Below are 26,751 nucleotides of genomic sequence, written 5' to 3'. Positions count from 1 at the left end.
CGCCCCCATAAGACCACGCCCCCCGCGCCATCGCGCTCCGCCCACTCCTCGCTGCCCAGCCAATCAGAGCGCGTCATGCTGGTTGCTAGGTAGATCCGAACCCCCGGCCTCTCTAACCCCACTGGGGGGCTCTGATTGGCTGGCGCCCCCCGGGGTTGCCGTGGAGACGGGATGCGGACGGGCGGGAGGAAGAGGCGGGATCTGATTGGCTGACGCCGCCCCCCCGGGTTGCCATAGCGACGGGATGCGGAGGGGGGGGAGGAGGAAGAGGAGGAGGCGGCGTCCGCAGGCGGGAGGAGGAAGGTGAGAGGACACGGGGGGACACGGGAGACACGGGAGCCCCGGGAGGGCTTGGGGAGGGGGTGTCGCTGCGGTGAGGCACGAGCGGACACATCCCAGGGGACACTGGGGGTGTCACTGTCATCACGGGGGGACAAGCGCAGCGTGGCACGGCGGGGCGGGGATAGAAAACGCGCTGGGAGGTGGCACAAACTCCGTCGGGAAGGCGGAGGGGATAACGGATTCGGGGTGCGGGGAGGAAGGTGGGAAATGTCAGCGGGAGCTCTGCACAGCGGCGGAGCGGCGGTGTTCCCAATGTTTGATCCCGATGGACGGGACAAGAAGGACACTGAGGGGCTGGAGCGTGTCCAGGGAAGGGAACAGAGCTGGGGAAGGGACTGGAGCACCAGGAGGGGCTGAGGGAGCTGGGAAGGGGCTCAGCCTGGAGAAAAGGAGGCTCAGGGGGGACCTTGTGGCTCTGCACAACTCCTGACAGGAGGGGACAGCCAGGGGAGGGTCGGGCTGTGCTCCCAGGGCACAGGGACAGGAGGAGAGGGAACGGCCTCAGGCTGGGCCAGCGGAGGCTCAGGTTGGACGTTTGGGTGGTCAAGCACTGGAACAGCTGCCCAGGGCAGGGGTGGAATCCCCATCCCTGGAAATGCCCAAAAACCACAAGGATGTGGCACCTGGGGACACGGGTCAGTGCTGGATCAATGCTTGGACTTGCTGATGCACCTCAGAGGTTTTGTTTCTGTGGTCAGAAATCGTTCCTGAAGTGGTTCTGCTCCTGCAGGGGCTGTTTTGAGCAGGGTTAAGCAGAGATTAGCCCAGGTGAAGGAAATTCTTCCAGCATTCCTGGTTAGTGGGATGTGATCATTATGGATTGCTGAACTCTCTTCAATGGAATCCCTTCTTTTAAAAACCATTCTCAAATTCCAGCTTGCACTGGAACCACAGGAGGTGTTTCCAGTGGTTTCCAAGTGAAATTTTCCTGCTCTTGGAAGGCACCATTCCTGTCTCCTGCCCTGTGAAATTTGTGCCTCCTTCATATCCAAATCTCTTGGCTCCTCCCATCCCAACCCTGAACCATTCCGAGGGGCTCTGGCAATTTTGCTCTTTTTAACCCTGTACAAACTCACCAAACTTGGGGTTTTTTTTCCCAAATCTCTTTTGTTTTATATTTTTATTTATATTTACCATACCTGCCTCCTGCTCCTTCATTTCCTTTTCATTTTTTTACAATGAAAATAGATTTTTTTGTTTTTTGGAATTGTGTTTCAATACCTTTTCCTCTTTGGGCAACATTTTCCTGATGTCTATTTGGACTTTTCCCAGGTCCTGAATTTTCAGACAGATTTTTCCCAGATCCTGAAGTTTCAGACTTTTCCCAAATCCTGAACTTTCACACTGACTTTTCCCAGATCCTGAAGTTTCAGAATTTTCCCAGATCCTGAATTTTCATACAGACTTTTCCCAAATCCTGAAGTTTCATTTTTTTCCCAGATTCTGAAGTTTCAGACTTCTCCCAGATCCTGAGGTTTCTGACAGACTTTTCCCAAATCCTGAAATTTCAGACTTTTCCCAGTTTGTGAAGGTTCAGACTTTTCCCAGATCCTGAAGTTTCACACAGACTTTTCCCAAATTACAAAGTTTCAGACTTTTCCCAGTTTGTGAAGTTTTGGACTTTTCCCAGATCCTGAAGTTTCACATTTTTCCCAAACCCTGAAGTTTCAGACTCTTCCCAAATCCTGAAGTTCCAGACTTTTCCCAGATCCTGAGGTTTCACTCAGACTTTTCCCAATCCTGACCTTTCAGACTTATCCCAGATCCTGAAGTTTCAGAGACTTTTCCAGATCCTGAATTTTCACACAGACTTTTCCCAGATCCTGAAGTTTCACATTTTTCCCAAATCCTGAATTTTCACAGACTTTTCCCAAATCTTGAAGTTTCAAACAGACATTTCCCAAATCCTGAACTTTCAGACACATTTTTACCAAATCCTGAACTTTCACACAGACTTGTCCCAGATCCTGAGGTTTTAGACAGACTTTTTCCAGATCCTGAATTTTCACACAGACTTTTCCAGATCCTGAAGTTTCAGACTTTTCCCAAATCCTGAGGTTTCACACAGACTTTTCCCAAATCCTGACTTTTCAGACAGCCTTTTCCCAGATCCTGAATTTTCACACACTTTATCCAAATCCTGAATTTTCACACAGAATTTTCCAGATCCTGATGTTTCAAACTTTTCCAAGATCCTGAAGTTTCACACAGACTTTTCCCAGATTCTAGTTTCAGAATTTTCCCAGATCCTGAGGTTTCACATTTTTCCCAAATCCTGAATTTTCAGACTTTTCCCAGATCCTGAATTTTCACACAGACTTTTCCCAGATCCTGAAGTTTCAGACTTTTCCCAGACCCTGAATTTTCACATTTTTCCCAGACCCTGAAGTTTCACATTTTTCCCAAATCCTGAATTTTCACACAGACTTTTCCAGATTCTGAATTTTCACACAGACTTTTCCCAAATCCTGAAGTTTCACATTTTTCCCAAGCCCTAATATTTCAGACAGATTTTTCCCTAATCCTGAATTTTCAGACTTTTCCTAGATCCTGAATTTTCACATTTTTCCCAAATACTGAATTTTCCCACATCCTTTTCCCAGACCCTGAAGTTTCACACTTTTCCCAGACCCTGAATTTTCACATTTTTCCCAAACCCTGAACTTTCCCACATCCTTTTCCCAGACCCTGATCCCCATTTCTGCCTCTTTAGGCTTTCCCCAGGCTCCAACCCTCAGAGCTGCTTTGGGAACCCAAAATTTGGGATCCCAAATCCCCAGGACCCCAAATCCATCAGGAGAGCTGTCCCAGGGACGTGGGGTTTGTGATTTATGGCCACAGCTGGCCCTGAAAAACAGGACAGGGGTGCCTGGAGCTGTTCTTTGGGCAGCTGAGCAACATTTCTCTTCCCTGGGCACTGGAATTGTAGGGAAACAAAACAGAAAATCCACCCCAAAATCCTCACTTGCACAAGGGAAACCTTGCTTTAAAAACCTTCAGCTTTTTGAAATTTGGAGAGGGAGTTTGGGGTTCAAGGAGCTTTAGCTCATTAAAAAACAAAAAAATCAAATTTTTGTAACAAATTTATTTCCTGAGCATGGAGAGGAAAATGCAACAGATTTTTCTTTGGGGTATTTTTAGGGGTTTTTTGGGTTTTTTTTGGTTGTTTTGTTTTATTTTCTTTTTTTTTTAAATATATTTCTTTGACTCCATAATGACTTAAGAAAGGAAGGAAAAATGAAGCAGAAAATTGTTGTGCCCAGACAAATCCCACAGTGATTTTTGAAGCTGAATCCATTGAAATCATGAGGAATTTTGTCTGGGTCAGGAATAGGGGTTGGGAGTAGCTACAAAACCCTTTTTTTTTGCTTTTTTTTGGGTGGTTTTGATGTGCTTGGGTTCAACCCAGGCTGGTAACACAATATAGGATTTAATTCATGGATTTGCTTTTCTTTTGTCCCAAAAATCCCATTATCCATCCTGCCACTGGGAAGCTTTAAAATGATCTGAGGTATTTAGAGAAAAAAAAAAAAAAGCTGAATAAATTTATGCAGGGAATGGAATTTTTTTTTTAATGTGGTAAAGAAATTATTTGGTTTTCAGGCAGCTTAAGGCTCCAGCCTGGAAATTGGAGAGCTGAGGAATTATCCTGCAGAATCCAAGATGAAGGGGGGAAAAAATCCCTTTTCTTATGTTTGGGCAGGGATTTATGGAGAAATTGCTTTGAACAAAATTCAGATGTTTGGTGTCCCAAAAAGGGGAAATTTTGAGAAATTTTGGTAAATGTCTGATTTTGGGGAGATGTCTGATAGCTCCATATTTCTGGAGATTTGGGTAAATGTGTGATTTAATTGATGTGGAAATTCCTGCAAAAATCACAGAGCTGTTAAGGCTGGAAAAAACCTTTGGGATCATCAAGTCCAACCATCAACCACATCCACATTTTTTGGCTAAACTTCCAGGGTTTGTGATTCCACCTGCTCAAAGAATAATCATTAACAAGGGAAAGACCTTAATTATGAATTAATTATTAATTATTTATTAGTGCACGGAGGTTCTAGTGGGAAATCCCAGAATCCCAGGATGGTTTGGGGCTGGAAAGGGATTTAGGGCTGATCCCATTCCACCCCAGCCACGGGCAGGGACAATTTCCACTCTCCCAGGTCACTCCAAGCCCTTTCCCTCTGTTCCTTGGGCATTTCCAGGACTTTAATCTCATGGATATTGTGGATCCACAAAATAAAAAAGCTTCAGCCTTACCTGATTTTCAATTATTTCTCCATTTTGTGTCACTGATGTGCTACAAAACCATTGGATTCCTTCTGAAAATCATTTTTTTTTCCATGATGGAAAATGGAATGGCACAAGGATAACACCCATTTCTGTTCCATTGGATTCCTTGCTAAAATTCTATTTTTTCCCATGAAAATGAAGGAATGGCACAGGGAGAACATTCACGTTTCTTCCATGAAATCACTGAATTCCTTGTTAAAATTTGATTTTTTCCCATAAAAATGAAGGAAGGGCAGAGGGAGAACATCCATCTTCATCCTATGGAATCACAGAATTCCTTGTTCAAATCATTCTTTTTTCCATAAAAAAACCCAAAACTGCTTTGAAACCACTGCACGTGAAATGCTGTGCAATCATTGGATTCCTTTAAATTATATTTAAATTGTTTTTAAAAATGCTAAAAAATCGTTGAATTCCTTGTTAAAATTCTAATTTTTCCCAAGAAAAACAAGAAATGGCACAGAGATAACGTTCATGTTTCTTCCATGAAATCATTGGATTTCTCATTAAAATTCTATTTTTCACATAAAAACGAAAGAATGGCACAGGGATAACGCCCATCTTTGTTCCACTGCATTCCTTGTTAAAATCTATTTTTTCCAAGAAAACAAAGGAATGGCAGAGGGAAAACCCCCATCTTTGTTCTATGGAATCATTGGATTCCTTAAAATGATATTAAAATTGTTTTTAAAAATGCTACAAAATCGTTGAATTCCTTGTTAAAATTCTAATTTTTCCCATGAAAATGAAGGAACAGCACAGGGATAATGTTCATGGAATCGATGTTGTTTTATGGAATCACTGGATTCTTGTGAAAATCTTTCTTTTCCCCATAGAAATTAAGGAATGCCACAGGCATAACATCCATCTTTGTTCCATTGGATCCCTCACTGAAATTCCATTTTTCCCATAAAAACTAATGAGTGGCACAGGGATAATACCCACCTTTGTTCCATTGGATTCCCTGTTAAAATTCCATTTTTTTCCATGAAAATGAATGAATGGCACAGGGATAACACCCTTCTCTCTTCCATTGGATCCCTCATTAAAATTCTATTTTTTTCCTTGTCAAAATTCTATGTTTTCCAATAAAACCAAAAGAACGGCACAGGGATAACACCTATCTCTGTTCCATTGGATCCCTCACTGAAATTCAATTTTTCCCATAAAACCAAAAGGATGGCACAGGGATAACGCCCACCTGTGTTCCATTGGATCCCTCGTTAAAATTCAATGTTTTTCCATGAAAATGAAGGAATGACAAAGGGATGATACCCACCTGTGTTCCATTGGATCCCTCACTGAAATTCCATTTTTCCCATAAAAACAAAAGAATGGCACAGGGATGATACCCATCTTTTTTCCACTGGATTCTCACTGAAATTTCATTTTTCTCATAAAACCAAAAGAACAGCACAGGGATGATACCCATCTTTGTTCCATTGGATCCCTTGCTAAAATTCAATGTTTTTCCGTGAAAATGAAGGAATGACAAAGGGATGATACCCACCTTTTTTCCATTGGCTCCCTCACTGAAATTCCATTTTTCCCATAAAAAACAATAGAATGGCACAGGGATAACACCCACCTGTGTTCCATTGGATCCCTCACTAAAATTCCATTTTTCCCATGAAACCAAAAGAACAGCACAGGGTTAACACCCCTCTTTTTCCCATTGGATTCTCACAGAAATTCCATTTTCCCCGTAAAGCCAAAAGAACAGCACAGGGATAACACCTATCTCTGTTCCATTGGATCCCTCACTGAAATTCCATTTTTCCCATGAAACCAAATGAACGGCACAGTGATAACACCCCCCTTTGTTCCATTGGCTGAAATTCCTTTTTTCCCCTAAAACCAAAAGAACAGCACAGGGATTTCGCCCCCCTGTGTTCCATTGGATCCCTTGTTAAAATTCCATTTTTGCCAAGAAACCAAAAGAACGGCACAGGGATAATGCCCCTCTTTTTTCCATTGGATTCTCACAGAAATTCCATTTTTCCCCATGAAACCAAAAGAACGGCACAGGGATGATACCCATCTTTTTCCCATTGGATTCTCACAGAAATTCCATTTTTCCCATAAAACCAAAAGGATGGCACAGGGATAACACCCACCTTTTCCCCATTGGATCCTCACAGAAATTCCATTTTCCCCCCTTTTTTTCCCGTTGCAGCCCCGGCAGAGGAGGCCCCGCCCGGCCCATGGCGTTCGCGGCTCCCCGACTCGCGGGCGGCTCCGAGCTCCGCCTGAGCGCCTGGACCCCCCTGCACCACCCGCTCAGGAACGACCAGGCAAGTCCCCAAACCCCAAAATCCCCAGAATTCCAGGAATCCCAAAAATCCTGAGCCCCCTCGAGGATTTATTCCCTCAGGGTCACTTTGGAATGGTCTCAAAATCCGAAATTTCACCAATTCTCAAGCCCGAAAAAATTTAATTTTTCCCCATGGGGGTCATGGAAATGGAATAGGAACATGGAGAGTATGATATATAAAGATATAAAAAATGTAAAATATAAAAATATTTTCAAATATAAAATTAAATCGATATAAAATCTTTATGATATATAAAGCTATAAAAAATCTAAAGTACAAAAATATTTAAAAATATAAAATTAAGTATATATAAAATCTTTATGATAAAGATATAAAAATGTAAAATGCAAAAATATTTTAAAATATAAAATTAAATCTATAGAAAATCTTTATTATATATAAAGATATAAAAAATTTAAAATGCAAAAGTATTTTAAAATATTAAATTAAATCTATATAAAATATTTATGATATATAAAGATGTAAAAAATCTAAAATACAAAACTATTTTAAAATATAAAATTAAATCTATATAAAATATTTATGATATATAAAGATATAAAAAATCTAAAAAAATACACAAAATAGATCCAAAATCTATATAAAATCTTTATGATATATTAAGATATAAAAAATCTAAAATACAAAAATATTTTAAAATTTAAAATTAATCTAAACTAAAATCTATATAAAGTCTTTACGATATATAAAGATGTATAAAAATTTAAATAAAAATATAAAAAATAGATAATAAAACTTAAATCAATATAAATCTTTATGATATATAAAGGTATATAAAATTAAAAATAAAAATATAAGATATATAAATCTAAAATAAAATCTATATAAAATCCTTCTGATATATAAAGATATATAAAATTTAAAAAAATTAAAATTATAAAATAAATCTAAAATAAAATCTATAGATAATCTTTATTATATATAAATATATAACATTTTAAAATATTAAATTATAAAATGAATCTAAAATAAAATCTATATAAAACCTTTATGATCTATAAAGATATTAAAAACCTAAAATAAAAATATTTAAAATTATAAAATAAATCTAAAAAAAGTCTATATAAAATTCTTGTAATATATAAAGATATATAAAATCTAAAATAAAAATATTTTTTTAAAAAAGGAATCTAAAATAACATCTAGATTAAATCTTTGTGATATATAAAGATATATAAAATTAAAAATTAAAAGTATAAACAATATAAAATTAATCTAAAATATAAAATCTTTGTGATATATTAAGATATTTTAAAAATTAAAAATATTAAAATAATCTAAAATAAAACCTATATAAAATCTTTATGATATATAAAGATATATAAAATTTTAAAATATATTAAAATCAAAAATAAATCTAAAATAAAATCTATATCAAATCTTTGTGATATCCAAACCTACATCAAATCCAACAACAACAAAAAGGCAAATTCTGATTTCCCTATTTAAAGCAAAGCAGTATTTGATTGAAGTGCTGCCATTTTGCCAAATAATTTGCTTTTTTTAAAAAAAAAGTGGATTTTTTTTCCTGAAATTCACAAAATTGGGCTTTTTTTTTGTACCAAAAGCCTCCAGTTTCACCCCAGAGTGTGAGTCAAAGGTGGTGACAGGAAATGGAAAAAGAATTTGGAGATATCAGACACACCAATTCCTCCTGATGTAGAAATATATATCAAATAGACACATTTTATATCAAAATTGTATCAAATCATTTTTAAAATCTAACAAAAAAAAGAAAAATTCTGATTTATCCATTTAAATCAAACAAGTTTTTGATTTAAATCCTGCTATTTGCCAAATTAATAGCTTTAAAAAACAAAAAGGTGGATTTTTTTTTGGCTGAAAGTCACAAAAATAATTTTTTTAGGGTGGGGTGGACAACTGTCATCCCTTAAAAAATTAAAATTTCACTTCCTTAATAATTTTCTCATGACAAATCCCTTATACCATAACAAGATGAAGCTTTGTCTCCTGTCTGGATTCAAATTCATTTGATTTTTCCTTTGCTCCCTAATTAAACCCCTCTGACATTGAAATTAATTTGATTTTTCCTTTGCTCCCTAATTAAACCCCTCTGACATTGAAATTAATTTGATTTTTCCCAGCAGCTTTTCCCCTGTGCAAGGACTTTTACCCCACTTCAAGCCAACACTTGAATTTATTTTTATTTCTGATAAACTGAAGAGATTTGAGCTCTTTGAAGTCTTTTTCAACCTGGCAAATCCTCCAGCCTTTGAATCATTTCCTTAAACCCTTCCAGAATTATTTCTGCTGATACAAATCACTGTGTAATAAAGGGTGACCTAACCAGAAATTCTAAAAAAAATTTTAAAAATTAAATTTTCCCACTTTTTTTTGGTTAATCCTCCGCTCTTCAGGCACTTGGATTGAGCTGCAGGAAAACTTTGAGGGATGAATGTCGGATTGTTGAATAATCCAGTGCTTGGGGATGTTCCAGGTGGGGAGGAATGGACAAGAATATCCCAGAAATCAGCAGAAATAATTATTAAAAAATGAAAAAATGAAAAACTGAAGTGGAAAGGCCTTTGGCACACGGGGAACGTGGTGGTGCTGGATTAACGGCGGCACTCAGCCACCTCAGAGGTCTTTTACAACCTTGAAGATTCCCAGAAATTCAGAATAAAAGATATTTCCTTGTTTCTGATCCAGGTTTTAAACCACTGACCTTATTTTTAATATATTTTATATATTTTTATATTTTCCTTATTTTTATATTCCTATGCTGCTTGCTCTGTGGCAAAAAAAAAATTTAAAAATTAAAAAATTAAAAATAGCTGCTCCAAAATGAGCGGTGAGGGTCAGAGTCAGGAGATGTTGTTGGGGTATGAATGAGAATTTCTGGATGGAAGGAATGGGAATTTATGGATGGAAGGAATGGGAATTTATAGATGGAAGGAATGGGAATTGATGGATGGAAGGAATGGGAATTTCTGGATGGAAGGAATGGGAATTGATGGATGGAAGGAATGGGAATTTCTGGATGGAAGGAATGGGAATTTCTGGATGGAAGGGATGGGAATTTATGGATGGAAGGAGTGGGAATTGATGGATGGAAGGAATGGGAATTGATAGATGGAAGGAATGGGAATTGATAGATGGAAGGAATGGGAATTGATAGATGGAAGGAATGGGAATTGATGGATGGAAGGAATGGGAATTGATAGATGGAAGGAATGGGAATTGATAGATGGAAGGAATGGGAATTGATGGATGGAAGGAAAGGGAATTTCTGGATGGAAGGAATGGGAATTGATGGATGGAAGGAATGGGAATTTATAGATGGAAGGAATGGGAATTGATGGATGGAAGGAATAGGAATTGATGGATGGAAGGGATGGAAAAAGCAGGGATGGATGGAAGGGATGGGATGGGATGGGATGGGATGGGATGGGATGGGATGGGATGGGATGGGATGGGATGGGATGGGATGGGATGGGATGGGATGGGATGGGATGGGATGGGATGGGATGGGATGGGATGGGATGTGTGGGAAATGAACTCATCACGACAGGGAGTGAGGGGCAGGAGCGATGGAATTCAGAGCTGATCCCAGGTGGAAATGTCAGAATTCCAGAGCTGGGAATTGATGGTGTCCTAAATTTGCTGCTTGACAAATCTGGGGTAATTCTGGGGGTGCTCCTTTGGTAGCTCCTGTAGATTTCCCTGGATTTTCCAACGGGGTAGGAGTTCACTTAGCACAGAATTCCAGAATGGTTTGGGGTGGGAGAAACATAAATCCCACCTTGTTCCACCCCCTGCCACGGGCAGGGACAATTTCCACGACCCCAGGGTGCTCCAGCCCGGCCTTGGGCACTTCCAGGGATCCAGGAACAGCCAGAACTTCTTTGGGAATTCTCTTCCAGGAATTCCTTCCCCATATCCCATCCATCCCTGCCCTCTGGCAGTGTGCAGCCATTCCCTGTGTCCTGTCCCTCCATCCCTTGTCCCCAGTCCCTCTCCAGCTCTCCTGGAGCCCCTTTAGGCCCTGGAAGGGGCTCTGAGCTCTCCCCTGGATCCTTCTCCTCTCCAGGTGAGCATCCCCAGCTCTCCCAGCCTGGATCCATGGGAATTCTTCTCTCCTGGACACGCAGGGATGGGAGGTGCCACCTCATTAATTCAGAAATTCCATTAATCCCGACTTGGAGGCACCTGCAGGGATTCAATCCCAGCCCAGAGAAGCTGTGGCTGCCCCTGGGTCCCTGGAAGTGTCCAAGGCCCGGCTGGAAAGGGCTGGGAGCAGCCTGGGATGGTGGGAGGGGTCAGGGTTGGAACTGGGTGAGGTTAAAGGTCCCTTCCCACCCAAACCATTCCATGATCCCATGGTCTAAAGGCAGGATCACCACCAGGGACTGGCCAAAGTCAAGGAGGCGGAATCAGGAACCCCCAAATCGTTCAGGGTGACAAAACCAGGGAGGAAATCCCAGACACTCCAGGGTGGGGATGCAGGTGAGGATGAAGCAGCAGCAGGAGATGGAGCTCCCTGCAGACTCCATCTGGGAAGGACTGGAATCTGGGAGAGGATTTGGGCAGGATTCAGGCTCCAGAGGCATTTGCAGCGAAGGATGGAGGGATTTTCCAGCCACTTGAACATCTTTAAACCCCCCCAAGGCATGGATGTGAGGCAGCAGATCCCAAAATCACCCTGGAGTGTCGGAACCCAGGACATTCCTCCGGCTGCCCTGGGTGATTCCCGACCCTGGCAGGGGCTCAGAGACCTTGGCACGGAGTCAAACACATCTGTGCCTTTGATCTTAGCCCATGGAAACAATCACCAGCTTTGTGTGAAGGGTTACAGGCCACAAGGGTTTGAGGAGCATGACAGTGAATTTGTCACAGGGTGAAAAAGTGGAATTTTGGGGTTTTAGAATGGGGGTTCAAGAGGCAAGATGGAGGGACCTGGGCATGTCCTGTCCTTCTTCTTCTTGTCTTCCATCTTCTGCTGTGATGGTGGCACTTCTGGATTGGTTAAGAGTAGAGACAGACTGTCTGACATAGGTGATAGGTTAGTTCTTTAGTCTAAAAAATAACACTGCCCCAAGGGTGGTCAGTGTGCCTCAGCCCGACCTGCCAGACAGACCTCAGCGGGACAGACAGACAATGTCACAGATAAGAGCAAACCAACAACCTCGAGAATGAGAGCCAAGGAATCCTGACTTCTTCTTCTTCTTTGGTCTTGGCTGGGAAAAAGAGACTTTGCAACACCTCAGGGTCACCTCGGCAGCAGAGACCTCGTCACCGGGACACAGCACGGGTGTAGCCCCAAGGCCTTGGAGCAGAGGACATGGGCTTGGTTATTACACCCAATTTGGGCCATTCTGGTGCCAATGAACGCTCCCAAGCGCCTGGAGAGGCAGAACCTTGGGAGAGCCTCAGCTCAGATGTGTCTCCAAGAACGCTGAAAGCAAATCCACGTCTCTCTTTGATCAAAGAGCATAAACAGCTCCCTCCTCCCTGGAATCCTCCAACCCAAATCTCAGATCTCTGACGATTCATCACCTCCTTGGGGCAAATCCTTTTTCCAAGTTCAGCTCGTTAGGTTTGTCGGGTTTTTTGGGGGTTTTTTTTCCCCCCTCCGTTTCGTTTCTCCAACGTCCCTCACGCAAATAAAGCAAATAACAACTGTCAATGTGCAAATAAAAGAAATGTCATTTTCCAGCCCTCAGCAGAGACGCTCCTGCTGGGAGAGACAGAGCTGGAGCTGTCAGCTGCTGCAGCAGACATCAGCACTGCTAATGTCCCTCTCTGCAGGAACCACCTCGGAGCAAGAGCCTGTCTGCAGCTCATAATGATCCAGCGTGTTTTCCCGCTCGCCGTTTAATCGCCGTTTTATAAGCCGGGCTTTTCCCCCCACCCCGCTTCCTCTTTGATCTGTCTGCTGGAAAAATCCCTTCCAGCATTTCCTCACTTCCCAGGTCACCCTCCCCGAGGTTGAAGGAGGGTTTGTGGTGGTGGGGAGCCACGTGTTGGCGCTTTGGGGTGCAGCTCCCCAGGGATAAAGGTCAGGATCAGAAATCCTCCTCTGGGTTTTGATAGGGATCGTCCTCGGTGGGAGCCGTCACTGCAAAGTGGCCGGGGAACAAAGGCTGCTCCTGTCAGCCCCTTCCTGAAGGTTCTGCTGAGTTGGGATTGAATCCATGCAGGATTTCAAGCAGCCAGGATTCATGGAATTTCTGGAATAAAGAGGAGGGAAGTTCAGCTACTGTGGCACCTCCCATCACTGCGTGTTCAGGAGAGAACAATTCCCATGGAGCCAGGCTGGGAGAGCTGGGAATGTTCACCTGGAGAAAAGAAGGACCCACAGAGCCCTTCCAGGAACTTTGGGTGCTCACCTGGAGAAGAGAAGGATCCAGGAAGACCTCAGAGCCATTCCAGGAGCTGGAAATGTTCACCTGGAGAAGAGAAAGACCCTCAGAGCCCTTCCAGCATTCCCTCACTTCCCAGGTCACCCTCCCCGAGGTTGAAGGAGGGTTTGTGGTGGTGGGGAGCCACGTGTTGGCGCTTTGGGGTGCAGCTCCCTAGGGATAAAGGTCAGGATCAGAAATCCTCCTCTGGGTTTTGATAGGGATCGTCCTCGGGGGGAGCCGTCACTGCAAAGTGGCCGGGGAACAAAGGCTGCTCCTGTCAGCCCCTTCCTGAAGGTTCTGCTGAGTTGGGATTGAATCCATGCAGGATTTCAAGCAGCCAGGATTCATGGAATTTCTGGAATAAAGAGGAGGGAGGTTCAGCTACTGAGGCACCTCCCATCACTGCGTGTTCAGGAGAGAAGAATTCCCATGGAGCCAGGCTGGGAGAGCTTGGGGGGCTCTCCCCCCAGGGAGAGCTCAGAGCCCCTTCCAGGAGCTGGAAATGTTCACCTAAAGAAAAGGACCCTCAGAGCCATTCCAGGAGCTGGAAATGTTCATCTAGAGAAAACAAGGACACTCAGAGCCCTTCCAGGGACCCTTCCATGACCTTTGGATGTTCACCTGGAGTAGGATCCAGGGAGAGCTCAGAACCTCTTCCAGGAGCTGGAAATGTTCACCTGGAGAAGAGAAAGACCCACAGAGCCATTCCAGGAGCTTTGGATCTTCACCTGGAGAAGGGAAGGATCCAGGGAGAGCTCAGAGCCCTTCCAGGAGCTGGAAATGTTCACCTGGAGATGAAAAGGTTCCAGGGAGAGCTCAGAGCCTTTCCAGGAGCTGGAAATATTCACCTGGAGAAGGATCCAGGGAGAGCTCAGAGCCCCTTCCAGGAGCTGGAAATGTTCAGCTGGAGAAAAGAAGGATCCTCAGAGCCCTTCCAGGAACCCTTTCAGGAGCTTTGAGTGCTCACCTGGAGAAGGATCCAGGGAGAGCTCAGAACCTCTTCCAGGAGCTGGAAATGTTCACCTGGAGAAAAGAAGGACCCACAGAGCCCTTCCAGGAACTTTGGGTGCTCACCTGGAGAAGAGAAGGATCCAGGGAGAGCTCAGAGCCATTCCAGGAGCTGGAAATGTTCATCTGGAGAGGAGGAGGATCCAGGGAGACCTCAGAGCCCTTCCAGGAGCTGGAAATGTTCACCTGGAGAAGAGAAAGACCCTCAGAGCCCTTCCAGCATTCCCTCACTTCCCAGGTCACCCTCCCCGAGGTTGAAGGAGGGTTTGTGGTGGTGGGGAGCCACGTGTTGGCGCTTTGGGGTGCAGCTCCCCAGGGATAAAGGTCAGGATCAGAAATCCTCCTCTGGGTTTTGATAGGGATCGTCCTCGGTGGGAGCCGTCACTGCAAAGTGGCCGGGGAACAAAGGCTGCTCCTGTCAGCCCCTTCTGAAGGTTCTGCTGAGTTGGGATTGAATCCATGCAGGATTTCAAGCAGCCAGGATTCATGGAATTTCTGGAATAAAGAGGAGAGAAGTTCAGCTACTGCGGCACCTCCCATGACTGCGTGTTCAGGAGAGAAGAATTCCCATGGAGCCAGGCTGGGAGAGCTGGGAATGTTCACCTGGAGAGGAGGAGGATCCAGGGAGAGCTCAGAGCCCCTTCCAGGAGCTGGAAATGTTCACCTGGAGAAGAGAAAGACCCTCAGAGCCATTCCAGGAACCCTTTCAGGAGCTTTGAGTGCTCACCTGGAGAAGGATCCAGGGAGAGCTCAGAACCTCTTCCAGGAGCTGGAAATGTTCACCTGGAGAAAAGAAGGACCCACAGAGCCCTTCCAGGAACATTGGGTGCTCACCTGGAGAAGAGATGGATCCAGGGAGAGCTCAGAGCCATTCCAGGAGCTGGAAATGTTCATCTGGAGAGGAGGAGGATCCAGGGAGAGCTCAGAGCCCTTCCAGGAGCTGGAAATGTTCACCTGGAGAAGAGAAAGACCCTCAGAACACTTCCAGGAGCTTTGGGTGCTCACCTGGACCCTCAGAGCCCTTCCAGGAGCTGGAAATGTTCCCCTGGAGAAGAGAAAGACCCTCAGAGCCCTTCCAGCATTCCCTCACTTCCCAGGTCACCCTCCCCGAGGTTGAAGGAGGGTTTGTGGTGGTGGGGAGCCACGTGTTGGCGCTTTGGGGTGCAGCTCCCCAGGGATAAAGGTCAGGATCAGAAATCCTCCTCTGGGTTTTGATAGGGATCATCCTCGGGGGGAGCCGTCACTGCAAAGTGGCCGGGGAACAAAGGCTGCTCCTGTCAGCCCCTTCCTGAAGGTTCTGCTGAGTTGGGATTGAATCCATGCAGGATTTCAAGCAGCCAGGATTCATGGAATTTCTGGGATAAAGAGGAGGGAGTTCAGCTGCTGAGGCACCTCCCATCACTGCGTGTTCAGGAGAGAAGAATTCCCATGGAGCCAGGCTGGGAGAGTGGGAATGTTCACCTGGAGAGGAGGAGGATCCAGGGAGAGCTCAGAGCCCCTTCCTAGAGCTGGAAATGTTCATCTGGAGAAAAGAAGGACCCTCAGAGCCCTTCCAGGGACCCTTCCAGGAGCTTTGGGTGTTCACCTGGAGAAGAGAAGTTTCCAGGGAGAGCTCAGAGCCCTTCCAGGATCTGGAAATGTTCACCTGGAGAAGATAAAGACCCTCAGAGCCATTCCAGGAGCTGGAAATGTTCATCTGGAGACTAGAAGTACCTTCAGAGCCATTCCAGAGGCTTTGGGTGCTCACCTGGACCCTCAGAGCCCTTCCAGGAGCTGGAAATGTTCACCTGGAGAGAAGAAGGACCCACAGAGCCCTTCTACCAGCATTGGGTGTTCACCTGGAGAAGGGAAGGATCCAGGGAGAACTCAGAGCCCCTTCCTAGAGCTGGAAATGTTCACCTGGAGAAGAGAAAGACCCTCAGAGCCCTTACAGAGGATTTGGGTGCTCACCTGGACCCTCAGAGCCCCTTCCAGCAGCTGAAAATGTTCACCTGGAGAAAAGAAAGACTCTCAGAGCCCTTCCAGGAGCTTTGGGTGTTCACCTGGAGAAGGGAAGGATCCAGGGAGAGCTCAGAGCCCATTCCGGGGTCTAAAGGGCTAAAGGCTGGATCCAGCCCTGGTTTAGGCAGAGAATCAGCCAGGAAAAACCTGGATTATTGGGATCCCTGATCTTCTTGCCATGCTGGTGGTGGATCTCGTGTGCCTTGGAGCTGAGCTGATCCGTTCTGGGGGTTTGATCCTGGAGAAGTTTGGGATTGGGAAGCACAGGGAGCCAGCAGAGCTGCTGGGAGAGCTGGGAATGTTCAGCTGGAGAAGGGAAGGATCCAGGGAGAGCTCAGAGCCTGAATGGGCTCCAGGAGAGCAGGAGAGGGACTGGGAACAGGGGATGGAGGGACAGGACACAGGGAATGGCTCCCACTGGGAAAGGGGAGATTTGGGTGGGATTTTGGGAAGGAATTCCTGGCTGGGAGGGTGGGGAGGCCCTGAGATTTCCCAGAGGGGTTGTGACCTCCTAATCCCTGGATATTTTGTGTCGGAAGGGACCTTAAAGCTCATCCAGTTCCAACCCTGACACCTCCCACTATCCCAAGCTGCTCCAAGCCCCATCCAGCCGGGCCCTGGACACTTCCAGGGATGTGGCATCGGATCCAGGAGGTTCCAGGAGTGCACTGATGATAAATTCCCAACAGGATGGCCAAGGAATGATCAAGGGAAGAGTGCAGGTGGCAGGAGAAGGGATGTGGATTCTTTCCCTCTCCACAGGAAAGGTCGGGAATTCTGGGCCCATTTCTGGGCTCCCCAGTACAAGAAATTCACAGATTTATGGAATAAATCCGTATAAAATATGGAAATATCCAAATAAATAAAAATGGATTGATGGAATAAATCCAGCACAGGAGTTTAGGAATGATGAGGGAAGGGAAGAACCTGAGGCTTAGGGAAGTTCTGGAATTTTGATGCAATAAAATACCCAAAGCTCCTGGACATGTCTGAGCTCTTCCTTTAGCTGATCCTGTCAGGGAGTTTGGATTAAAGATCTCCATAAATTTTTTTTTCCAAAATCATCCATTCAGCAATTCCACTGATATTTTGTCAATTGTTTTTCAAGCTGGATTTTTCTCAGCACGTACTGAGTCCCCTCTAAATACTCAATTTTCTTTTTTTTTTGGTGTGTTTTATAGGTATTTGAAGAAAGAAGAGCCCTGCTTGGAAAATGGGTAAATTTCCTCTTTAAATAAATGTTTGCTACAGGCAGGTTTTGGAAGTGATCAGGAGTTTATCTCATGGGAATGTGAAATTTCTCCTCTTTGGAAAAAGGGATTCACTTTCCCTGATGTGACTGCTCTGCTTTTGAGGAGAGTAAAGCTGTCAGTTCCCTCAGTTCCCACATTCTGTAGGTTTTGAAGTTGGGAAATCATATTCCATCCTTGGAATGAGCTGAAATGAGATTAAAAAAAAACCCAGGAAATGTCTGTGAAGTCTTCAAAGGAGATGCTGGATGTTCAGATGCTTCCATGGCCCGCTGGAGGGTCTTTGAAACCTGTAATAAATGACATTTTATCTACCAAGTACACACAGAGATGGGTTTGGGTTGGAGCTGATTATTCTTTGTGCTCAATAAGTCACTTGTGAATTTTTTTTTTGTATCTCAGATGGTCTTTACAGGCAAATATTTTGATGTTAAGGATTGTTTGTCTTTATAGGAAATAATCTGTCAATAATTTGCTGTGTTTTGATAATAAGGAATTTCAGGGATACCAAGGAAATTAAATAATTGAATGGTTATTGTTCCAAAAACCAGCTTTTAATGGGACAGGCAGCAAGTGGAAAACATAAAACCCATCTCTTGGAAACTGCTGGATGTCTAAAAACGCCAAAATCTGGGAAGAGCCTTCCTCCAGCCACCCTCACCAGTGCCGAGTCATCTCTGCAAAGGTCACATTCCTGATCCATGACCTTGGATCAGCAGCTCTCAGGAGGCTCCTCCAGAGCTGATTTCCTCCTGCCAGCCAGCATTCCAAGGAAGGGAAGCACAAAAGCTGCTCTCAAGTCCCCAGCAAGCCCAGGGCTGTGTGAGAGGAAGAGAAAGCTCAGTGCTCCGGGCTGGATTTTCCACCTTGGCTCCCATGACCTTCTCCAAGTGGTCTCGGGAAATTTGGGCTGAATGGAGCAGCTGGAGCTTGGATTTCCTGGCTGGGATCACACTCAGGGCAGCTGTAAAGGATTTGTTCTGAAAGTGGAAGGCTGTCCTAACTCCTGCTAAGCATTTTCAGCAAGGTCCAGGTGATGGAATGGAAGAGAAATCCTCATTTAATGGTTGGACTCGATGATCCGAGAGCTTTTCCAGCCTTGATGATTCCTGAGTTTTATCTGCAGACAATGCCAGGCTTGGAGGGGGTTTCCTGAATTTTAGAATTTATGGGGTTTTCCTGAATTTTGGAATTTTTTAGGGGGTTTAGAAATCAGGCTGGAAAGGTCTGCAGCCAGATAAGGGTGAGGGAAAAGTGCTGCACGAAAGAGTGACACCAAAAACTTCACTGCTGAGAGAACCTGAGGATGCAGAAGCTCTGCAGAAAAAAATGACTGGGAATGAGGGTGGATCCCAAATTGGACAGAGACTGAAAGTGTCTTAATGAAAAGGGGAATATCCCAAAGGCAGAGGCACTCCCAGTTCTGCTCCCTGCTTTTTGGGAAAGCTGGGAACGAGTCAGAGGAGAGAGCAGGTCCAGAAAACAGGGAGAACATCCCTGTGCTGCAGGGAAGATGGAGAAGAGGCGTGAAAACATATTTTAATGAAACACAGAAGATGTCAAAAAAAGAGGAAGGGAGTGATGTGATCCCTGAGCTCACTTTGGAGAGGGCAGGAGATGCCAGGCTCACAATCTAGACACAAACAAAATCCAGTGCTGCAGAGAATTCCCTGCTGGAACAGCTTGCCTGGGGACTGAGGGTGGAATCTGGAGACTCGTGAGGTTCCAGGAATGGTTCAGGGAGAGCAGATCCTGCCTGGTGAGAGCCAAATCAGTGTCACTCAAATTTTTCCATGGAAAGAACATCCAACCTCCTGGAAAAGCAGAACAGGAAACTCCTGATGTGGCCTTGCCACAGTGGTTTCCCTTGATTTGGTTTTTCCAAATAAAGATTGGATTAAACGTGGGAGGCTCGTTGTTTATTTAATTCTCGCTGATTTTACTTGCACACATCCAGGGATTTACATTTTCATTTTGATTTTTTTTTTTTTGTCCCCTCTGGTGCCACAGGACATCTTTGATGTCTCCCAGGGTGTTGTGGTCCATAAAACACAGGGTGAGAAACAAGGAACGAGGTGACCTGAAGGGATTTAATTTCTGTTTCTGTGCACCTGACAGGAGCCTGCAGGAAAAATCCTTTATTCCCTTTTTCCAGGGAAGAAAGGACAGGAGGAGAGGAAACAGCCTTGGGCTGTGCCAGGGGAGGGTCAGGCTGGACATCAGCAGGAATTTCTCCATGGAAAGGGTGCTCAGGGAGGTTTGGAGTCCCCAGGGAAGGACTGGAGGTGGCACTGGCCTGGGAGGGGTTTTCCAAGCCCAAGGATTCTGTGATTTAAGCTCTTGTTTCTCCTTGTGTCACCTCTCTGCGTGGGGCTGAGCCCTTCCAGGTGAGGGACACTGTTCCCATGTGCTTGGGGCTGTTGGATTATGCTCTTTTCTGACTTAGAGATGAGGAAACTGAGAGGCATTTAAAAACTTTTTATTCTGTTTTCAGTCTCATGTGAAGGGTGAGACGATACAGATGTTATAATTCCTGCCACCACAATCAGAAATTAACTATTTCTTAATTACAATCTATTATATTATTTCTTGGCCTATTAGCTATGCTATGTTGTAAATGTTTTAAAGCTAACCATCCAAAATTACTCTTTGTGAACGCATTTTTCATGGTTTTATTTCTCTAGATAAAAATCCTCTGCCAATCCATCTCCTACAGGAGCCATCTCCGTTCACATTGCAGCAGAGCACAAGAACACTGCCCCAAAATCTGCTGATAATCATTGGTCTTCCTGTGGCAGGATCGTCCCTGGCCTAATTTTCATTTTTACCACCCTATCAAACACATAAACCTGGCATTTTACAGAAAGATTTGGGTGGGAAGGCACCTTAAAGCTCCTCATTCCACACCTTCCACTATCCCAGGTTGATCCAAGCCTCATTTCCAAGAGGAATTTCCTGGGAAGATTTGAGGAAGTGGCCTGGTGACAAGAAGGAGCCACTGCATTGTCCCCTGCCATGGGCTCAGCTCCTGGAGGGACAGACTTGGAGCTTTAATGTCCTTCCAACCCAAACCTTTCTGTGATTCTCCTGGAAAATCTCAGGATTCTTTGTGTGACTGCAGAGGGAAAAGTGAAACCAGACAGATCCTGGGGGGAAGAGTTCCAAACTGCCGAGCAGGAGCTGAGATATTTGGGATTATTTGGGTGGATTCAGGTTTTTTATGGATATCAGGTGCTTTCTCTGCTTCTCACCTTCTCAGCCAGCTCCTGGCTCTCCAAAAAATCCTTTCAGCAGGACTGGGAGAGGGCAGTGGGGAAGGAGGCTGGGAAAATCTCTCTTGAGGTTCTCTTGGTGGGGAGAATTTTGTAAAGTTTGGTGTTGGGATTGAGAGATGAATGGGACTTTGGGGTTTTTTGGGTTTTTAGGTTGTTGTTTATTTTCTTTTATTAACAGCTGAGTACGTTGTTTATACATTAGATTTGGTGTATAAAAGGTACCAAAAAAGTGACAAGGCACACAGGTTAAAGGTCTTTTAAACCTATTTTGTCTAATTAACTTTTAGAATGTATTTTATTTCTGCTTTTCTACAAATAATTATTTGTCTGTTTATGTAATAATTGCATTGCCTTTCTAACTAATCACTTTGTGCTACCAATACTGTAGAAAATGGAGTAGATGAAGAACAAGAAGGAGATCAGACAATGCTTAAAATCTTTTATCTTGTCTTCTATTTACTTCTAGACTAAAAACCTAAACCTCTGAGTTTTTCACCCTGTGATAAACTCTATTACTATCTATTTTACACACTTGTAGATTCTAATTTATCCTGAAGTTTTGGAAGTTTTCTTTATGGACAAATATTCTCTGTGCCCTGGGTTCCTGTGGGTTTTTTATTTGTTTTTTTAAAATTTTTGTTGGGGTTAGGATTGAAAGTATTTGAGACAATGGTTTGTGTTTAGATTTAGGTGTTTATTGTTTTTTATTAGTGTTATACTTTTATTATTGTGAGTTTTGTAGTCTTTTATCAGTAAGGTATAAAATGGTTAACTATTTCTCGTTATAAGCTCTTTTAAGATTCAACCATCTAATTTAGAAATGATACTTAGATTATTTTCCCTTTTAACTCAATAACTGATCCTTCAAAGTCCACATTGCAGATTTTTTTATCTAAATACAAAATACCAACCAAACCCATGAAGAAGAAGGAAGAAGGAGGTAAAGAAGAATAACCTGCTTCCAACCCTAAAACCTCCATCTTGCTTCATTTTTATTTCTATATCCTAAACCCCTAAACTCTAGGTTTTCCACCTTGTGATATTACACACCTCTAACTAACCACACACTCATAATCCCCATTTTATTGATCAATTTTGGAAGAAGAAGGTAAAGAAGAATAATCTGTCTCCACCCTAAAATCTTTATTTCTTTTTCCTAAACCCCTAAACTCTAAGTTTTCCACCTCGTGATATCACACACCTCTAACCAAGTACAGACTCATAATCCCAATTTTATTAATCAATTTTGGAAGAAGCAGGTCAAGAATAACCTGTCTCCACCCTAAAACCTCCAGCTTGCTTCTTTTTTATTTCTATATCCTAAACCCCTAAACTCTAACTTTTCCACCTTGTGATATTACACACATCTAACCAACCACACACTCGTAATCCCAATGAAATTAATCAATTTTGGAAGAAGGTAAAGAAGAATAACCTGTCTCCAACCCTATAACCTCCATCTTGCTTCTTCTTTATTTCTATATCCTAAACCCCTAAACTCTAATTTTCCACCTCATGATATCACACACCTCTAACCAACTACAGACTCATAATCCCAATTTTATTAATCAATTTTGGAAGAAGCAGGTAAAGAATAATCTGTGTCCACCCTAAAACCTCCATCTTGTTTCTTCTTTATTTCTAAACTCTAATTTTCCACCTCGTGATATCACACACCTCTAACCAAGTACACACTCATAATCCCAATTTTACTGATAATTTTTTGAAGCCTTCAGCCAAATGCAGCGTTCTTTTGTGGTTCTGTGCCTCTTAGCACGGGAAGTTTGAAATTCCCAGCATCCAGGCTCCCAACAGGCTCCAACAGGAGGGGAACCTGGTTTGTCTCCTGGGGAATCCATTCCTCATTTTGCAGGCACAGGGATCTGTCCCTCTCCGGTGGGAGCCAGTGAAACCAGCAGCAGAGGGGCCTCTCCCTGATGTCAGGCCGGGTTATTTGTGCGTGTGCACTCATGGATTAATTGCAAACCGATCCAGCACGGCCTGATGTCACCCAGTCCCCGCGGTGACATTGTTCGGGGAAGGCCCCGGCCGGGGGAAAAGCTGCCGGGAGAGGGAAGGAGAAGCGAGGGGAATCCAGTCCGACTGGTTGGGCTGCTGTAACCGCATCCAAGGAAGCAGCCAAATGTGGGATGGGGACTCGTTAATGCTGGAAAAGAGACAAATCGTGCCAATTTAACCCCTTGGCTGCTGCTGCTGGGTGGGGAGGAAATCCATTCGAGCATAGATTTGGAGTGGGGAGGAAGCAGAGGGAAAAAAAATAATCTGCATTTCTAATCTGCCTTTCGAATCCTAATTTCATTCTGGCAGGGAAAAGAAGGGACGGTGGACATTAAACTATTTATTTACCCCTAATAATAAAAATACCCAGTGCTGTGGCACTGGTTGAAATGGAGTTTAAACGCAGATGGAAGGAATTCCCCCACCGGCAGGGCGGGAAGGGTTAAAAAGGAGCAGCTCTTCCGTCTGCTGGGAAGTGAAGCTGGATTTGTTTTGACTGGTTCACTTAATCTCTTGATGTGGAAGAGACTGAGCCAGCTACTCGCTCCTCCCCGGAGCTCACAGAGAAATTTATCGGCGCAAATTGGGGATCGGGGATTGTTTTAACGAGCAGAGGATGGGGCTGGGATCGGGGATGGGCGGCAGAAGTTTTCCCCCTTCGTGTGACAGAGAAAATCTTCCATTTCAAGGGGTTTCAAACCTTTTATTTCAAGCCAAGGGTGAGGAGGGGACAGGCAGAATCTCCTCTGTCCCCCTCTGGAACATCTTTGATTTTCTTCTCAGGGAACATTCCTCAATCCCAAATCCCCAGGTTCCCCTTCAGTTTTCCCTTAATACCCTGCTAAGCATCATTAGAATTGAGAAAGTGATATGAAAAACAGGGATTTAAAAAAAAAGGGAATATTCCTTCATTCACTGTGTCTGAAAAGACAGGGAGCTTTTTCTCTTGGGGTTTTAATCTCTCCAGAATCCCAGGAATGCCAATCCCACACTCTCTCCATCCTGACCTTCCTGAAGGCCTCGAAGAGGTGTTGGTGAGAAGGAGAAGAGCTATTTGCATCCTGGAGTTTGTTCTCCAGCACTGGAATTCATCCAAGGGAAAATAAATAAATAAAGAAGGAGTTCTTCAAAAATGATCAGGAAAGAAAATGCTCCTCAATGACCTTCATCAGCACAGTGCATTTTAAACTATTATTCTGCCAGTCCTCCATTTCAGCATAGATTTGGGGTGGGGAGGAAGCAGAGGGGAAAAAAAATTCTGCATTTCTAATCTGCCTTTTGAATTCTGTTCCTAATTTCATTCTGACAGGGAAAAGAAGGGACACTGGACATTAATCTATTTAATTACCCATAATAATAAAAAGAAGAACATTGGGAGAACTTTTTTTCTTATTTTTCAAAATAGTAAACTTCTATTTCTATTTCTATTTCTATTTCTATTTCTATTTCTATTTCTATTTTGGAGGTCACATTTAACAAAGGACTGAAGGCTCATCCCATTCCACTCCCTGGCATGGCAGGGACACCTTCCCCAATCCCAGGCAGCTCCAGCCTGGCCTTGGACATTCCAGGGATCCAGGGGCAGCCACAGCTTCTCTGGGAATTCCATTCCAGGGCCTTCCCACCACACAAGGAAGGATTTCTCCCTAATACCCCACCTAAACCTCTCCTTTTGGAGTTTAAAACCCTTCACTGTTGGAACTTTGGATATTGAGAATTTTAGATTTTCTGTGCTGACAGGCACCGACCCCCAAGAGAACAACACTACGTTTGACCTGAGGCCATGCAGAAAGCTTCCAAAATTAAACTCTAGAACTGGGATTTATGGGTGTGGAGTTTGAATAGAAGTGTGTAATATCACATGGTAGAAAACTTATAATTTAAAATTTTAGAATATAGTAATATATATAAAGTAAAATGGAGGTTTTAGGGTGGAAACTAATCCTTCTTCACCACCTTCTTCACGGGGTTGGGTGGTATTGTGTAATTAGATGAAAAAGTCTGCATTGCAGGCCACAAGTAGTTACTCATTAAGTTAAAAATAAAAATAATTTAAGTGTAATTTCTTAATTAAATAGTTTATCCTTAAAAAGCCTTGTGGAGGGAGATCTACAACTCCATTTTTAGTTCGTTAAAGCGTAGTGCTGTAGAACTCCCAGTCTGTGAGACAGTAATATAAATAAGAACTAATAAATATCTGAGTCTGAACAAGAAAAAAAAATTTAAATAATTAAAAAAAAATTAAAAAACCCCCCACACTTCCCCTTGTCCCATCTGCACACACTCTGGTAAGACGGGATGAAGTCAAATCCACATTTCCCCTCAGTAAAACCCTCTCCAACCATCCCACCCTTCCCACTGGGAATTCCTGCTGCTCCTGCCCCTGGCCAACCTGTCCCAGGGCTTTTCCTCCCTGCTGCCACCGGGGCTGCAGGTTTGGAGCCAGATTTGAGCCATTTGAGCCATTTGTGGGGACAATTTGAGGCATTTGTGGGGACAATTTAAACCATTTGTGGGTTCGGCCTCCTCCCAGCTGACGGGTCCTTGTGTCACTCCCACCCTGTTTTCCCAGCTCTGCAAAGCTTCCCTGAATTCCTCCCACACGAATTCAATCCTCCTCTTTAGCTACCTGCCATCAGCTGTGGAAAAATCTTCCCGACTCTGCTGCCATTGCAGATTTTTCCTCGTTTGGTTTCCCTCTGCGCCGCTCCTCGTAGCCCGTGCGGGGGGATTGTGAGGGAAAAATACTTCAGAAATTGTGAGGCACTCTGAGATGGCAGCAGTGGGGGCTGTGGAAGCCTCAGGGGAGAAGGAATCAGCAATGGATTCATCACTGGGGCCTGCTCAGATAAATAAGAACCCATCTGAGTCTCCTCTTTTCCGTGAGGGAAGCCAGTCCCAGGAGCGTGAGGGAGTCCTGGCCTAGGCCGTCATGGATCCTTTGAGGGTTAGAAAGTGTCAGAGAAGGAATCAGCAATGAATTCACCATTGGGGCCTGCTCATATGGGGTTTTTTACCTCTTTTCCATGAAGGAAGCCAGTCCCAGGAGCATGAGGGAGTCCTGGCCTAGGCCATCATTGATCCTTTGAGGGTTAGAAAGTGTCACAGAAGGAATCAGCAATGGATTCATCACTGGGGCCTGCTCAGATTGGTAAAAACCCATCTGAGTCTCCTCCTTTCCGTGAGGGAAGCCAGTCCCAGGAGTGTGAGTGAGTCCTGGCCTAGGCTGTCATGGATCCTTTGAGGGTTAGAAAGTGTCAGAGAAGGAATCAGCACTGGATTTATTATTGAGACCTGCTCCTGTAAAAACCCATCTGAGTCTCGTCCTTTCTGTGAGGGAAGCTGAGACTCAGAGCTGGTCCCATGAGAATGAGTTAGTCCTGGCCTAGGCCATCATGGATCCTTTGATGTTTAGGAAGCATCAGGGGAGAAGGAATCAGCAATGGATTCATCACTGGGGCCTGCTCAGATGAATAAAAACCCATCTGAGTCTCCTCCTTTCCGTGAGGGAAGCCAGTCCCAGGAGTGTGAGGGAGTCCTGGCCTAGGCTGTCATGGATCCTTTGAGGGTTAGAATGTGTCAGAGGAGGAATCAGCAATGGATTCATCATTGGGGCCTGCTCAGATGGGGTTTTTTTACCTCTTTTCCATGAAGGAAGCCAGTCCCAGGAGCGTGAGGGAGTCCTGGCCTAGGCCATCATTGATCCTTTGAGGGTTAGAAAGTGTCACAGAAGGAATCAGCAATGGATTCATCACTGGGGCCTGCTCAGATGGGTAAAAGCCCATCTGAGTCTCCTCCTTCCATGAGGGAAACCAAGGCTCGGAGCTGGTCCCAGGAGAATGAGTTAGTCCTGGCCTAGGCC

At 44.2% G+C, this 26,751-nt stretch overlaps 1 protein-coding gene across 1 annotated transcript in view; it reads left to right on the top strand.

The window, feature by feature from the left end:
* Nucleotides 1-75: 75 nt before the first annotated feature.
* FBXO16 (F-box protein 16) overlaps nucleotides 76-26,751 on the top strand; it is a gene marked incomplete at both ends in the record, with an annotated part of 43,557 nt that continues 16,881 nt past the window's right edge. The window contains 4 exons of the mRNA XM_084201655.1: nucleotides 76-89; nucleotides 238-303; nucleotides 6,812-6,929; nucleotides 17,527-17,562. Coding sequence (XP_084057781.1) covers nucleotides 76-89; nucleotides 238-303; nucleotides 6,812-6,929; nucleotides 17,527-17,562 — 234 coding nt within the window. The remainder of the gene's footprint in view (nucleotides 90-237; nucleotides 304-6,811; nucleotides 6,930-17,526; nucleotides 17,563-26,751) is intronic.

The sequence above is a fragment of the Fringilla coelebs genome (assembly GCF_963513975.1).
Source record: "Fringilla coelebs genome assembly, chromosome: 3".
NCBI lineage: Eukaryota > Metazoa > Chordata > Aves > Passeriformes > Fringillidae > Fringilla > Fringilla coelebs.
This window is presented reverse-complemented; position numbering and strand designations above follow the sequence as displayed.